The 15,663-nt window shown below is 42.7% G+C and overlaps 1 protein-coding gene across 3 annotated transcripts in view; it reads right to left on the bottom strand.

The window, feature by feature from the left end:
• Window positions 1-6,337: 6,337 nt before the first annotated feature.
• Window positions 6,338-15,663, bottom strand: part of SLC44A1 (solute carrier family 44 member 1) — a 69,989-nt gene continuing 60,663 nt past the window's right edge. For 2 of the 3 annotated variants that reach the window (XM_030469981.1, XM_030469983.1), the window contains one exon: window positions 6,338-15,239. In XM_030469981.1, coding sequence (XP_030325841.1) covers window positions 14,949-15,239 — 291 coding nt within the window. In that variant the 3' untranslated portion in view covers window positions 6,338-14,948. The remainder of the gene's footprint in view (window positions 15,240-15,663) is intronic. The other variant, XM_030469982.1, reaches the window with a different exon arrangement.

The following is a 15,663-nucleotide window of genomic DNA, read 5'->3' as shown; positions in this document are numbered from 1 at the left end:
CTGCAGAGACGTTCCCGCCAGGGAGATCACTTGCTGGCTCCTTTGTAACGTACCTTAATTGAAAACACAGCCAAACGCAGGGAATATGCATTTCCTGTTGTGCTATTTTGGTGCCCAAATTACTCTATCAGCAGCCCATTTAAAATGGGGTTATGATGAAGCAGTCTTATTAGCTAATTGTGCTTGCTAGTCTGAGGTTGTGTATTTCATGACCAAATTACAATGGGTGGCTGATGGGCTCTGCACACAGAATACTTTCTAATTCCCCCCAGATTTCATTACTGTGACAGCAAAGGAAGGAACAGAATAGCAGATGAAGCTGTTGCTGTTCAGGCTCATGATACTGCCTATGCCTTGTACTGAGATGTGCCCCTAGGCTGAGCAAGTTGGCAGGACTCATCTGCAGGAGTGAAAATGCAAATTTTATATTTGTCTAGGGGTTTTAATACAAAAATTCACCCTTTGGCTCAGGAGCAGCTGCTTTTTGTTGGGTTTGGTTGTTTGGTTTGTTTTTTTGGAAAGGTTAGACTACTTCAGTGTGAAGTGCTTATCATTTGTAATAGTTTCCACTAGGTAACCTGCACAAGCCCACCATAGGTAGATCTCCGTATGTTTGACATGCTGAGTACCACTTGCCTGCTGTGTTACTGCTATCACAGCAAGATGCTGTGTGTCCTGGTCTGCAGTAGTGCATCATTTCTTACCAGATCTTCTTAACAGGCACCAAGGGCAGCTTTGCCCCCTTGGAAATGTAAGACACTCAAGGGAGAGTCTCTCCTGAAGCTCTTTCTGCTGCAAATCCAATGATCCTCAGGCTGCAGGGGCTCATCTGTCTTCACACAGATTTCCCTCCAAGACACCTCCATGCTGTAAGCTAAAATGCTAAGTTGTAAATTAAAACCGCTCTCTTAATTGTAAGCTAAGGTTGTAAATTGGCACCGCTTTGTTGAGAGCAAGATGGGCCAGTGCAGCCTTGAGCTATGCATAGAACAAGGGTAGCCTTTGAAGTTAAGGAAGGACTAACCAAGACAGATGGGGCTGGCTCACCCCTCCGTAGTCAGCCTGGTGTGAAGATGAGAAAGGAGTGACCACAACAGATGGGGTTCTGCAAGATAGGGAACAAATCAGAACAAACTGACCTAAAACATGGACACAGTTGTTAAGTAGTTCACAAGAGCCTTTTGCACACGCGCAAGCACAGAGGTCGATCAGCGGACACAGTGAGGAAGAGTATCGGTGACTACCAGAGACCCCTCGAGACCACCACCCAGCACGGAAGCGCATGCATGATTAAAATGCAGATATTACAATTAGTTCCAGGAAATCTAATGAATAGGTAAAGCATTTCCTGGAAAGGCTGTAAATATGCATAAGTTTGTGGGATATATGGATGCTGCTCACCAGGAGTGCTCACCTTTGCGAAATGACCCGTGTGTGCCCCCAGCGCTGCAATAAGGAATGCCTGCTTTCTAAAACTCCAGATCAAGTCTTGAAGAGGTTCTCTGACCGTCCTCTGCAGTAACAATGCAAATGCTTAATTCTAGCCAAAGACAGCCTAATTCTTTTTAATTGCTAGCAGCAGCAGTTGTGTAGCTGTAATTGGTAGAGGCAAGCATAAACACCCACCCTGCAAAGAAACGAGCTGCTGCCAAATCCTCCAATATGCGAGGCACAGGCTATGCTCTTGCATCCCCTCTGAGCCTTCCTGCTGCCCACTTCTGAGGAGGGTGTCTGCATTCTGGCATCTCATTTACTGCTTATTGCCTTTTCTGTATTTATTGGCTTTTTGACTGCCTTTTCCCTACTTACTGCTTTTCCAGACTGATCATTCAGAAGGGTTAGCTGGAAAACACCTGCAAAAACTCTGGGAGTGGGCACTGCTACAATGTGCAAATCCAAGGTACTCTGCAGCCTGGACACTGAGCAAGGCTTTGCCATTCCTGGGACTTGCCCCAGTTAATGTCCTGGCTCTGGTCTGACGAGTCATTTCCTCCTTCCTCCCATTTTAGTCACTGCGTCATGTCTGGGGCCCTGCTGGAGCGCAAGCACGGTTTGTGGCCACATATCAAATGCTCAGCTTGCTTCAAACAACAGCCACGTTGCTCTCATAGCTTAAAACCACAATGGGCACTTTTTGCTTGTTATGTACTATTTTTAAAGTAAGACCAGAATGTGATTATGAAAATGCGCTATTCTTAAACTAAGACCAGACTGTGGGGTCCCTGGCCCATAAACACATTTCTGTGAGTATAAATGTCAGGTTTGTGTACAGTTCTCCCACATCCTTCACTCAAGATTTGCTTCCTTATTATTTCTTTCTGAAGCTTAATAGCTTTTCAAGCTGTGCATCTTCTGGGAAATCCAGACCTGAACACTCTTGAGCTCGGTTTTTTAGGAAGCAAATTCTATTTTGATAAAGCTTTTAAGCTTCCTCTTCGTCATAAACAGCATGAACCTGAGTTGCTCTTCTCCTGGAAGGCTGCTCTCCTGCTGCGATGCAATACAGGCCTTTCTAAGGTTTCTTGCCAGTGTGCTGTCTCACGATGAATGGATGCAAGACCAGAGCTTTCAAAAACAAGCTGCGGTGCTCCTTGCCTGGAGGCAGTAGGACTTCTGTGTCATAAGAAAGAGGCAGTCCCCCTACCAGGCCTTATAAAACAGGCAGCAAACTCACGTTTTGAAGTCCCTTTACTTTCTCTAGCAATGTTCCAATGTTAGGTATGAAAGTCAAATTTTGCTGTTGTCATTAGGGGTAGAGCAATTTGGAGGGGTTTGGAAGGGTCCCAGCAGTGCCTTCCAATAAGTGAGTATTTCTTCTTCCAGAAAGTGTGCTCTTGGGATGGTGTTCCTGGCCTGGGATTTGACAGATCTTGTTTCACAGAGTGACAACTGGACTGAATCAAACCAGTGCATGGTTTGCTTCCAGTTTCGGAGACCTGAACAACAAAATAAAACCCTGAGTTCTCTCCAGATACTCTTCTGAGCGCTCCCTTCCCGCTTCCGTGGGACTGACATTGTTACTGTTCTTGCCACTCCATCCTTCTGTTGATGAAAAGTCGGGACAATGAATCCCAATACAGAAAAATATGGGATACTGAATCACATCCTGTGCCAGGAAAGCTTTCACTGAAACCAGAAGTGTAAGAAGCAAATCAGTAGATGACATGGTGAAAGGAAGTCAGGATGACTTCATGTATCTATTGAACTACTAAGGCCCACTAAACGACTGGAGTGAGTTTGATAGTGGAGGATTGAGTTTTTAGGTATTTAAGCATCAGAAGAGGAAGGAGGCTCAGGTGTCCATGTCTGTATTATTTCCCTTCAACTTCTGCCCAATTCACTGCCTCTTCTTGCTGCTGAAGAGAGGCATTTTTATATCCTAACTTCCCAAGGAGCCTTACTTGTCCCTATTCTGTTCATCTGTCCCTCCTCCTCCAGTACCTGAGTGCCTACTGATCTTTAATGTACTCACCTTCACAGCATCTACAGTCAGGAGAGGTGGCTAGACATTGCCAATGAATGTTTTCCAGTCCCAAAGTTTGTATTCCTCCAGGACTTAATAGTTAAAACTATAATGCAGCTAAGAGCTGTCAGAAAGTAATTAAAATAAGCTTATCGCTACCACTGGGACTGAGGCAGACTTACTCTGTTTTAATTTTCTTGTGGCAGGGCACAGGGTTGAGGCCTGTCATTCCTTCTTCAGAGCACTGCAGTGTGAAATACCTGCTCACGCATGTATTTGTCTCCCACTTGGTTAGTCAGCTGAGGTAGCTAGATAAAACAATACAGTAGCTCCTGTCACAGGCTTTATTTCTAGCTTTGACTGCTCTAGCAAGGGTCTCCGAAAATATACCCTGGCACTGGATTTTCTTCCACTTTAATGTATTTAAAGGCTGAGCATTAGATAAAGATTATGGCAGTAGGTGTTAGAAAAACAGCTTTTTAAGGTGCTATGTGTGTGGGAGTGCAGGCTCCATCCGTTTCACACATTCATAATTTAAATAGTAATTAGAAATTCTAAATAACCTCTCCCTGGGCACTAGCTAATCTTCATTAAACATCTAAATACCAGCAACCAAAACTAGGTCAGCTCCTCAGTGGCCCACGGTGGGAGGAAGGAGCCATGCCAGACTGCAGCAGTGCAGGATCTGGCCTCACTGGCTCTGGGAAGGAGCAGTTTGCTGCATGCTGAGGGCTGCACACAGAGGGCCCCATCCTCCACGCAGTCAGGAATGCTCCTACAGCAGCCACGGAGCTGTGCTGCCCTGCAAGCAAGGAAGAAGCTCTTCGCTGTGAGGGTGGTGAGGCGCTGGCACAGGTTGCCCAGAGAAGCTGTGGCTGCCCCATCCCTGGCAGTGTTCAAGGCCAGGCTGGGCAGGGCTTTGAGCAACCTGCTCTAGTGGAAGGTGTCCCTGCCCACGGCAGGGGGTTGGAACTGGATGAGCTTTAAGGTCTCTTCCAACCCAAACCATTTTGTGATTCTGTAAGTCTATGTTTCAGCTGTGGTGGGAGAGCAGGGCAACGCAGGGAGCAGGCAGCTGAGGAGGCATGTGCCCATGCTGTTCTGCAATTGCTGATGCAGGGAGCAGGTCCCAAGGCTGGGATTCAGAGGTACGTGCTCACTGCATGGAGTGTCTTGGCAGTGGGAACTGCTGCGTGGCTGAAGGACAAATCCTGCTTTTGCAGCTCCACTCCTCTGCCTCCAGGTCCCTGCTAATAGCTTTCTGGGTTTTCTTGCCCACTCTACCCCAGTGCCCTCAGGTTTTCCCTTCCCTAAGTCCCATGTTTTCCCTGCATGTGCTTCTCTCACTAACCCTCACCAGCCTAACTTTAGCCCCTTCTTCTCCCCTCACCAAAAGCCACACAACTTTTGTTTCCAAGCTCAGAGAATCAGCACTGCTCTCCCCAGTCAGTGCTACAGTCCCCCACTGTTGGAGAGGGTGAGGAAAGCCAAAGAGGTCCTGTTGTGCAGTTATGAAACAGGCAAAACCCGGTGGAAACCAGACATAGGTTTCATAACCTGTATGTAAAGTGCTTCCTGCCACTAAAACCTTTACTAATCAAGAAGTGCATCTCCGGAGTCTCTTTTGCTCCGTACAACTAATCCCAGCCAGCCAAGCAGCTCCACCCTGAATAAACTATGAAGAGCCAAGGGCACTTCAGAGGAACAGCAAAGCACTGAGACATGCAGCAAAGGATTTGGGTCCACAGCATGAGACCCAAGTGTCCCTTCCTGGTGGGCTGGCTGGTCTTTTTCATCCTAATAACTATTTAGTGATTTGGCACAACGGCTTCAGCCTCAGGTTCAGAAGTGGCAGTGGTTCCCAGATAAAGCAAACCATCTTATGCAAATGCAGTGCTGAAATGGTTTGCAGTAAAGAGTAACACAAGCAAGAAAACACGGTTCATCTTGGCTGATTATTGTATTAAAAAACCTGGCGGTTAAAGGAAGCAGAAATTTGCTGTGCCCGTGGGAGGGAGAGAAGAGAAGGAATCTTTGTGACTGCACATGCCTTTGCGAGTAACATTACACAGGTGCTGTTACTGCTTCTATTCACCATCCATCTGCAGCTGTCTAAGCTTGTTAGAGCAGCTCTCCAGAACAGGGATCCTGCTTTGGGAGGACCTTGCAGAACAAGGAGATGGCCCCACAAGAGGTGCAGCGCTGGGATGTGCAGTTTGCGTAACTTGTAACATGATTTCTTTCATCTCTCCCTACTCTGCCTTCCCCCTAAGCTGTGCCTCTAAGGCAAAGCATGCATTGTTAGCCAGTCTGCTCCAGACAGATAGCATTAGCAGTCCAGAGAGCCCTGCAACCCAGGTGAGAGCAAGGAACTCTGTGCACATGTGTAAACGCAACCTCCATTTCCACAGCGAAGACTTCAGCAACCTCTTCAGTGTGGGACTGACTGTTCAGCACACCCTGTAGCCTGTCTACCAGGGAGGCCAGGGAACCTGGTGGTGGGTGACACTGCTGGCATTACAGTTAAAGGGGCAGTTTCCTATCCCCAGGAGAGAAGCTGAGGAACAGAAGGTTAGAGGGAAGAATGACAGCAAAAAACCCCCCCTTTGCTCTCCAAAACCCCATTCAACCCTCCCAAGCTCTGCATAAGCATTAGCATTAGCAACGCTTTTCTAGGCACCAGGACAGTGAGAGAGCCAAGAAGGCATGCCCAGCACTACCGCAGCTACTCAGCTAAAGGGCAGGCACAAGGCAAAGCTAATCTTGAGCAAAGATTTGGGGGGGCGCCGCTTGCTTCCAGGGTCATGAGGCAATATTCCCAAGAAGAAAAGCAGGGCTTAGCACCCCACAAGGAAGACAACAGAAATTTCTCTCTTACTTAAAAAGAAAACCTTTATTTTGATACATTAAAAAATCTATACATTTCTTAGACTAAAATACAGTTTTGCATCAGTATCCTGGCACAATGTCAGTTTACACAGAAAATCTAAGATTAGATCAGCACTGTTAATTTCCTTTCTCTTCCTGCATTCACAGCTTGCAGTATAAAACATTTCAAATTCTCAAGACAACAATAAAGTGTCACATTTACTTTTCCCATTCCCAAAGGAGGTGGCATTCCACTGGAAAAAGGAGCACCTGTCAGTTGATCTTGATTCAATGTAAATCACTAAGCCAGTCCAGGGGTTTGACTGCCCTGTTCGAAGTATGAGTGAAAGAGGATGAAAAGTTTATTTCCAGATGAAGCTTTGATAGACAATGCACATACTGTCAAGCCTTTAAAATCTGTTCAGATTTTCCTTAGAGTATCTCCTATAATCAGCAACACCATCCACCATATAGAAATAACTCCTTTCTATAGGTATAGGATTCCACCTTCTTTCTTGCTCTGAAGAGCTCCAGAGCAAAATAAAAGCAGGGCACAGGGGATGTTGCTGTGAGATGTCTGTGAATCGGAATGTGATTTTTCTTAACTACTGTGAAGATCCTGTGGAAATCCTGCTCTCCATGGCTGCACCTAACCTCTGGCAGCTGCTTTCTGGCCTACATTGGAAACAAAACCACCTTTCTCTTTTCTTCTCTCTCACTCCCCTGTGAGACACTATGACATTGTCAGCGGCACTGTTTCTCTAATGAGAGGTATTCTCTGTTTTCAGTTGGAGCAGAGAGGAACCCAACCAATACTTACACTGGAGCAAATGCAGTATTTATTTGAGAATTAGATGTGCGGTCAGGGCCCAACTTCTGCTGGGTTTCAGGAGTAACCGCTTCCTAATCTCACAAAACCTTTCTGAAATATTCCCTAGCTGCTCCTATTTCACTCAAATAAGAGAGGAGTGGTGGTTCTCTTGAGGAATGGTAGCCACCTATGCTGCCAGCGTCTTCCATCACATTCACAGAGAAGCCAGCCCTCTGTGTTACTGAAATTAGGCTAGTTCTTCTTAAGTCAGATGGTACTTTTGCTCTGAATTCTTGCAACTTTGGTTCTAAGGGGAGTCCCATATTTCTTCTATAGAAAAGTACCAAATGCTTAAAAAACCAACTTGTGCCCAATATACTGACGTACGATAAGTTGACCTCAGGGGAATAGAATTTGATGGTGTTTACTGGTTTTCTGTTAGTTCTGTTTTAACAGATCTCTGTCAAATGAATGCCGGATAGTTTAGCCTCCAAATAGGTATTTTTACATGGATTCATGCTACCTATTGTCCCTAGAAATATTTTCATAATTCCAATATCTCTGAAGAGCTTTGGCTTGATTGCATCAACTTGCAAACACTGCAAGACATATCACAGCGCCATCCCAGACCAGAAATTCTGCCTTTTATACATGACCCCCATCACAAGAGACAAGTTTCATCTCATCTCTCATCTCTCCAAATAGAGAAGAAAAAAAATACCTTGAGAACAGTATTTGCTACAGAACACAAGAAATACAAATTTTACTAGTCTCCATAATATTTTGTTATGTGATGGAAATAACAGCAGAGATGAAGTAGTTGAAAGAGCGTTTTAAAGTGAAATATTTAGAGTAAATTTCCATCATCCCAACAAGCAAGCTGAGTGCAAGAAATGCTTCAAATAAGCCTATTGGGTTTTGTTTTGGGAAACACAAGGGCTTTTTTTTTCCCCACAAAGATGAAATAGGATTTCTGTGGTGATAATGTGTCACACAAGCTGTTCAAGAAACAATGGACTAGTGATGTTTAGATTTAGTAAGTAGTATCTGCACAGGCAAAGCCATGATTTAAAAACAGGAATGCTGTTAGGTATCTACTTTTAAATCTTGAGATTCTTTCTTAGAATGACTGTGCCGTGTTCAATACAGCATGTAATGTGCACTCAGAACCAAATGATCACTGGATGGTGATGATGAGTATATGTCTGCTACATGCATTTTATTCTGACTGTATAACATACATTCATAGAATACATCGTAACCACTCAGAGCAAACCACTAAAGTGCATGCCCCGAGGGCACATTAAATATGTTGTCTCCAACACTGGCTGCTTAATTGCCAGAACACTGATACAGAAAGGGCTCATTTTTGCTTTATATCCCCATTTTGTGCTGAAAGAGTAAGAGCTAGCATCCCCTGCTCCCTCCATGAAAGGGAGCACTGTGGAGCAGGCTACTTGCCTGCTGCAAAAAAAGCCCTTTCAGAAAGAAGTAACCACCCTGAGAAGGTGCTATACAGAAATGCAGGGAGCAAGTCTTGGATTAACTCTTGGGTAAGTGGACCTGTGTACTGGGTTGGGCTGGGATGTTCATTTTCTTCACAGCAGTCTGCATGGTGCTGTGGTTTAGATTATTGACCAGAACAGTGTTGATTAATACAACAGTGCTTAACCTGTTGCTGAGCAGTGCTTGCACAGGGTCAAGGCCTGTTTCTCACTCTGCCACCCCAGCAGAGCAGGCTGGGGTTGGGCAAGAGGGTGTGAGGGCACACAGCCAGGACAGCAGACCTAAACAGACTGAAGAAATATTCCATACCATATAATGTCATACTCAGCAATAAAACTGGTGTGTGTTTGTGTGGTTCCAAAGTAGCTGTTGTTTGGAGATTGGCTGCGCACTGGTCTGCTGGTGGGAAGTGGTGAGTGATTGCCTTTGCATCGCTTGGCATTCTTTTTTTTTTTTTAACTATCTAGACACTTTTATCCTTCCAGTCCTCTCTCCCATCCTGCTGGGGGTATTGAGCAAGCAACAGAATAGGGGGCTTAGCTGCCAGCCAGGGTCAACCCACCACAATGCAGCTGGGTTTTTAAGTTCTTCCTTCTGTCTAGGACATGCTTTCCTAATGCAGAAAGTCCTTGGGTTACTATGCCAAGCTAAGGCCACATGTAAACCCCCATCCTGTTTTTGGCCACTAGGACAGTGAACACAAGCTACAGAAAAGTTGAATAAGCAATTCTAAGGTGACCATACCATATGTTTAAATCTAGAGCAGCACCAAAACTGCAGAAGTGATGGGCTGCACTCCTAACGCCAGCAAGCACAGTGATGGAGTGATATTGTACAAAACAAAAATCCACCTCAGAACTTCAGGTCAGCACCTACTACCCCTCCCATTCAGTCCAGGAGATACCCTGAATCATTACGTCGGGAAGGTGAGAAGGCATGTGCTAAGATCAGTGGAACGAAGGAGAGCTGACACTCGGCCACTTGGCACTCCTTTGCTGGAAGAGCAGTACAGAAATGAGACCCGAAAGAACATAGTTCTCTAGGGCTGGAAGAAGCAATAAAGATGACACACTGCTGCTCAACTTCCAAATAAGAGAGTAAAATAATGTGGAAAAAATTTTAAACAATTTAAAGAATGGTATGCTTTTTTCCTTCGAAACCTATCTGATCAGAGGCTACAAAGCAGACCATTTGGAGGAACCAAATGCTGGGAACCAGCAATCCCACTGGCTTCATTTTTAAACCTAAATTGTCCAAACTGAATCTCCAGTCCTCAAGCACTACTTGGTTCAGTGAACTTTCCAAGGAAATGATTTCTCTGTCTCACCTGTCTTATCTGCTCCTCCGCTCCTCCTCCTCTTACTCCCAGTGCAGCATCACTGTCTAGTTAGTCTAGACTTCTTCCCACAAAACAGTCCATATACTGGCTTTAATAACCAGCTGGCAAAAAACAGTATTTAATCCATCACAACTGGCAGACCCCAGCGCCTCTACTGCCAACTAGGGATTTACATGTCAAGTGTTCTCCCACTCCACTATCCCTGCTAGGGAAGGAAAGCAGAGTCTAAACTTGTCCCGAAAAGTTGTCTCTTCAGGTGTCAGTCTTCTGCTTGTCTCCTTGCTCAAGACAGAGCTGGAAGAGGGCCGTTTGTAGTCTGATTGCAAATGAACCTCAAAAAAGCTCTAAAGGGCCACTGGAAAGCCTGCATGTGGATGGAATGCCTTTTTGGCACGACTGAAAAGCTCTGCATGCTGGATATACACTCAAGAATGGTGCACAAGATTTTATTAAGAACTTGGTAATGATATAGATTTGCCACTTAAACATTACAACTACCCATAAAAAAGTGTTGCCTGTATCTTTTAAACACCATGTAAATAAAACAAATTTATTTTTAAAACAGGATAAACTGCTATAAAAATGGTGCACAGTCAAGTAATACAAAAATACAAAATTTGTTTCCAACTGCAGTCCTAGTTGCAATTACAGAGAAAAGCTCCCACCTAGCACTTCCAGTGAGCAGAGAACACAAACTTGTGGAACTGGTCATGGCAGAAATTTGTTGTCAAAACGAGCAAAATTCAAGGCTTCAATCAAAGCACCTCCAATAATTTCCAAACAAGATGGAAATTAGTTTCTCTGGAAGCAACTGGGTATGTGATAAGTCTCTTGGCCTTGGAATTCAGTTTCTAAGGATCATCTAAGCCAGTTTTTAAATTTCTGTTGCTAACCCCCACTGATATACACAAATATTGGTGTTCAGTGCCACTGCTGTCTTACACATTGGTACAGCAAGAATGTCTCCTCTCCACGAACTTAAGGCTGCTGCAGTGCTTCTTCTAGATGGCCTGGTCTCTAACTTGAAGTGAGAGGCCTCTCCAGTGGTCCAGTTTGAATCCATAGGTTGAAGCTCTAGCTTCAGTTAGCGCTTACATGGATGAGTAACTTACAACTTTCTCCTGATGTCAGCGGAGCTACCGATATGGTTCAGTTAACTTAAGTGCCTAAGAGCTTGCAGGATTGGATAATTCTGTCTCCCTGTCTCCTCAGCAGCTATCATTTCTAAATATATTTTTATTTTCATGCAGTTTGGGCTCTGTGATATGAAAAGAGTAAATCCTTTGAATTGGCTTACCAAAAGAAAACTAAACAAATTTATCAAATGATTTATAGAAGCAGAAGTGAAATATTTCACTATTGCCAAAAGGTAAGAGCACTGGTTAGCTACATGATACTGTACATTTTTTTTAACCAGCAATTTAAAAGTCTGATCCTCTGAAAGGAAGCACAGATAACTGCTTACTTATTAAACCTTGGTAAGACGAGTTGTGCATGTCTCTAGCTAGACATACCACTCCATCACAAACCTTCTGTAGAAGGGCTTTTCTCTTTCAAAAGATTTTCTTGAATGGAGTGATCAAACCATCGAGGCATTATTCATTTGTACAGAGCTTGTATTTAGTGCAATAAGTTTAAAAATTCTGCTCTGAAATATTAATTTTACATTAACAAAAATAGTTTTCTTAAAAAAATTGTAACAAAAGGATTATATAGCATAGACAGAATCATGAATTCTTAGCAAATACACTTCTAAGCATTTACCATTACAATATGCCAAACAATTGAATATTAGCATTTTATCTGGTGAGCTTCCAGACTGAAAAGAAGTATAAGTATCTAATAATAATAAAAAAGCATGTTCTCTTGTTATTATTTGATAACTTTAGATAACTATCCTGGCAGTTACACTTCCAAAGAAATGTTTCTCTTCCCTTTCCTGTTTTAGCCACCCGCTACAGTACATGCAAATATGGATGAAATGACAGGTAAGGAACGGTCCTCCCTTCCTCCTCCCAGAGCTCTCCAGCATTAAATGAAATGAAGCATACAGTACTTTTTTGTACAGGTGTACAGTCCATTTCTCTTTCCATCCTCAGCATTTTTATCTGTAGTCATGAATTAATCATGAGTATGACTGAGACTGAGCTTTAACAATGTTATTTCAGTTGTTTGATATGGAGAATCCATACCCTTCAAAGGAGCACTGCTGAAGTATAAAGGAGGCTACTAAGCTCAAGGGGAGGGTAGAGGGCAATGGGTATGAGGGGTAAGTAGGGTAAAACAGGAAGTTAATTGCATATAAAAATTATCTGTCCCCATTTTGTAGTTTCTGTTTAATAGGAGATGCAAGGGCTCCCACACACCTGAATACCTGAGGAGTTGGTTATTGTGATATCTGATACTGACAAAACAAATGTATGCCCAGCCAGGGCTGAAAAGTAAAATGAGTGCTTATAAACCTGTTCAAATTGAATGAACTCTCACTGAAACCACCTTCTGAAAAACTAAATTTGAGACTTTTCTTGATTTGAAGGTTTTCCTTACATGTAACTGTCCTGAATTTAATGCAAATTTAAACAAACTAAGCAAGTAAAACTCTCAGCACATTAGCAGTGTCATGGGAAATCTGTCTCTACACCAGTCATCATTTCAGATTATCTTTACAATGATACCTCCTCCAGATTGCAAAATATCAGGCAGATAAGAATCAACATTTCCATGACCACAATGAATAATTTAAAAAATGGAACAATGATAAAGCTGCTTGTAAAAGCCACCCGTATGAAAAGAGTACATGTTTCACAAAAATAATTGTTAAAAAAAGTATTAAATCCCTGTTCCTTTTCTCTGATTTTGGCTGTTTATTTATATATATATATATATATGCATGTATATATGTATATATATACTATTTTGGAATGTCAGTGGGTTCCAATATGGCTGGCTAGTTTCAAGATGAACTTGCTCCAGAGGCCTAGAAAACAAAGTCATACAGTACAGTCTTAGACAAATGCCAAAGGACAAGGAGAAACTGAGTAAAAGGGGTCACTGGAAACCACAAAGAAAGAAATGTGAAAAGTTGGTTTTTTTTTCTTGTGCCTTGATACAAGAACAGAAGGTCCTAGCATTTAGGGCATTTCAGTTTTAGAACTAATTGTCATTTGTAAGAAATATCTGCATTTCAAGGAGACTGAAGCAAAACAGAAAAGACTATTTCTAAAAAAAGAAGGAAAAAAAAAGAAGAAAAATGAATCTAATTTTCAGATACCAAATTTTGGGACTATAGGCACTACTAGTACAGAACAGACTTATGAGTGACCCTATTCCAGATGTAACCTAGGCCTTTAACAATGACTTGGGGAAAAGTATCAGAAATTTCATGGAGGTAACTGCTGTGTCCTGTCCTTGTCAGAAAGTGAGATCCTAGTATTCCAGAAACTGATCAACTGGAGCTGAATGCCCAAAAATGGAAGACCATTTGAGAGAACATGGCGCTATCAGATCCAAACAGGACAATCACATGAGCAGCAAAACTGGGAGTAATTCAGCAGGTGACACTCAGGGTGAGCCCCAAGGGCTCAGCACCTTCACCAGCAGTCCTAGGAGGACTTTGACACAGTGCCAGGCTCAAGCACTTAGAGTTGTATTCATAAAAGAACAAGACTATCTTTGACTTGCAAGTACTTGGTTTGCTCTTTTACAAGGAGGGGCACAGTGAATAGGCTTTAACATCCAAGCTTTAGGCAGACAAGTAAAAAAGCGTAACTAGCAGTTTGTGCTAGCACTGATGAGAGCGTAAGTGGAAGACCACTTAAGGTAAATCAGTTGTTTGAATTAGAGCTTAACATAACAAAATTTTGGACCGGGATATTTTCTGCATGTGACTAGAGGGTTTGCACACCCAATTCTCAATAATTTTAATGGCGTCTTTACATCTACAGCATTTAGATCACTCTGAAAATCCCAACATTAGTGTCTGTTTGAACAGCTAGAATTACTCCCAGAATAAAACAGTAAATGAGCATAGAATTAGTTTTTTTAGATAAACACAGCAGCAATTAGGCATAAGCAAATCTAGAAATTGGTATAATGAAATAGCAAAACACGCAAAGCTACACATCTATCCACTTTACACCAGGAACCCATTCCAGCTTGGTCAAAAAGTGCTCATGCAACATGGCTTAACATACATCATGGAAAAAAAATTCTACTGTTAGCATACAGTTATTTAGATTCCATTAGGTTAAAAAATTGTCCCATGGTAAGGAACTGAGTCAGGTTCCAAATACTCTGAGAAAGTAATGATGGAAAAAATTTTATTTCACAAAGTCATATTGCACGATGACAAGTCATACCTTGCCCAGCCTGGCTCTCCATCATATGTTCTCACTTCTCCACCTTCCAAACTCATCCTCCTATCTGTTATCTGTACCTTGTATAGCTGTTCCTTATTCCAGGCTACTCAGACATGCAATGCCTTCCTAACAGGCACACCATAAGTAAAACAGGCTGCAGAAGCATAAATGATGCATTGTTCACTGTCCGTGTATCTGACAGTGTGAGATGGAAAGAGCACACAAGAGACAAGCAACGTAAGTAGTTGGCAATAAAAACAAACAACTGGGAGAAATGTCATTTGAGCAGGTTGAAAGGAATCACTGTATCCAATTCCATGGCACTGTATAAAATAATTTGGTGAGAGCTTTAAATGCCTGGTCCTACTTTGCAACAATGGATGTGCTCAGTAGTGTTCTTCAGGCTTTTATGGTGAACATAAGATGAATAAAAATTGTTCAGCTCATGGCTGAAAAGATGATTAAATTCAGAATAGCCCAATGAGTTCCAGAGCCACCTTATTTTGAGAGTATTTAGCAACTGGGACTGTCTGCGCATACCACAGAGCATGTGCTACTAATCCTAATGAAATGATGCGTTTGTTTCAGATGACACAGTTCCTTTCATCTTACTTTTACAGGAGATGGTCTCAGCTGTGACAAAAACTCTGCCATCCAGGTGATAGGCAAGCTCACAAACAGAAAAAGCAGAACATCTTGAGTGATACAGAGAACAAAAACTTCTCCTGAAGAAGTGCAGTCAGTAAAGACAAAGAGGGAGAAGAAGTAAAAGTGAAACTCTTGGAGGATCGCCACCTCCTCATCTGCACCTACCATGGGTTTTAGCTCTCTGCCCTCAGCTCCACCTCCCCGACCAGCTTCTTTCATAGATTTCCTACTATTCTCCACAAACTCCTGAAAAACAGTAATGAAGTGAAAAGAGCTTTTTTAGAGCAGACTCCAAACATCAGATCTTAAGACAAAACATCAAGATGTAACTGCTCAAAATGTCAACACAACTTGTTCCTCCCATTTCTCTTGTTCAGACATGTCCACAAAATATCAAAAAGCCTGCCAAATAACCACAAAGGTCTCCCTCATTTAATTCTGGAAGCCAGAGAGGTATATCACTTGTGTGCTGTTACAACTTTCACATTTACCACACAACGCTCTTCTTTATGGGGCACGAAAGTAAAGGGTGGTTGTCACCAAAAAAAAAAAAAAAAATAAAAAAAAGAACCAAAACCAAAAAACCCACAACAAAAAAACACCTCAAAAAAAATCCCACAGAAAACCCCAAAGATCCCAGTTATTACATCCCATCCTCTTAACTGTGTAT

This window comes from Strigops habroptila, chromosome Z, assembly GCF_004027225.2.
Source record: "Strigops habroptila isolate Jane chromosome Z, bStrHab1.2.pri, whole genome shotgun sequence".
Lineage (NCBI taxonomy): Eukaryota > Metazoa > Chordata > Aves > Psittaciformes > Psittacidae > Strigops > Strigops habroptila.
The sequence above is the reverse complement of the archived record's forward strand: the minus strand, read 5'-3'. Positions and strand labels throughout refer to the sequence as shown.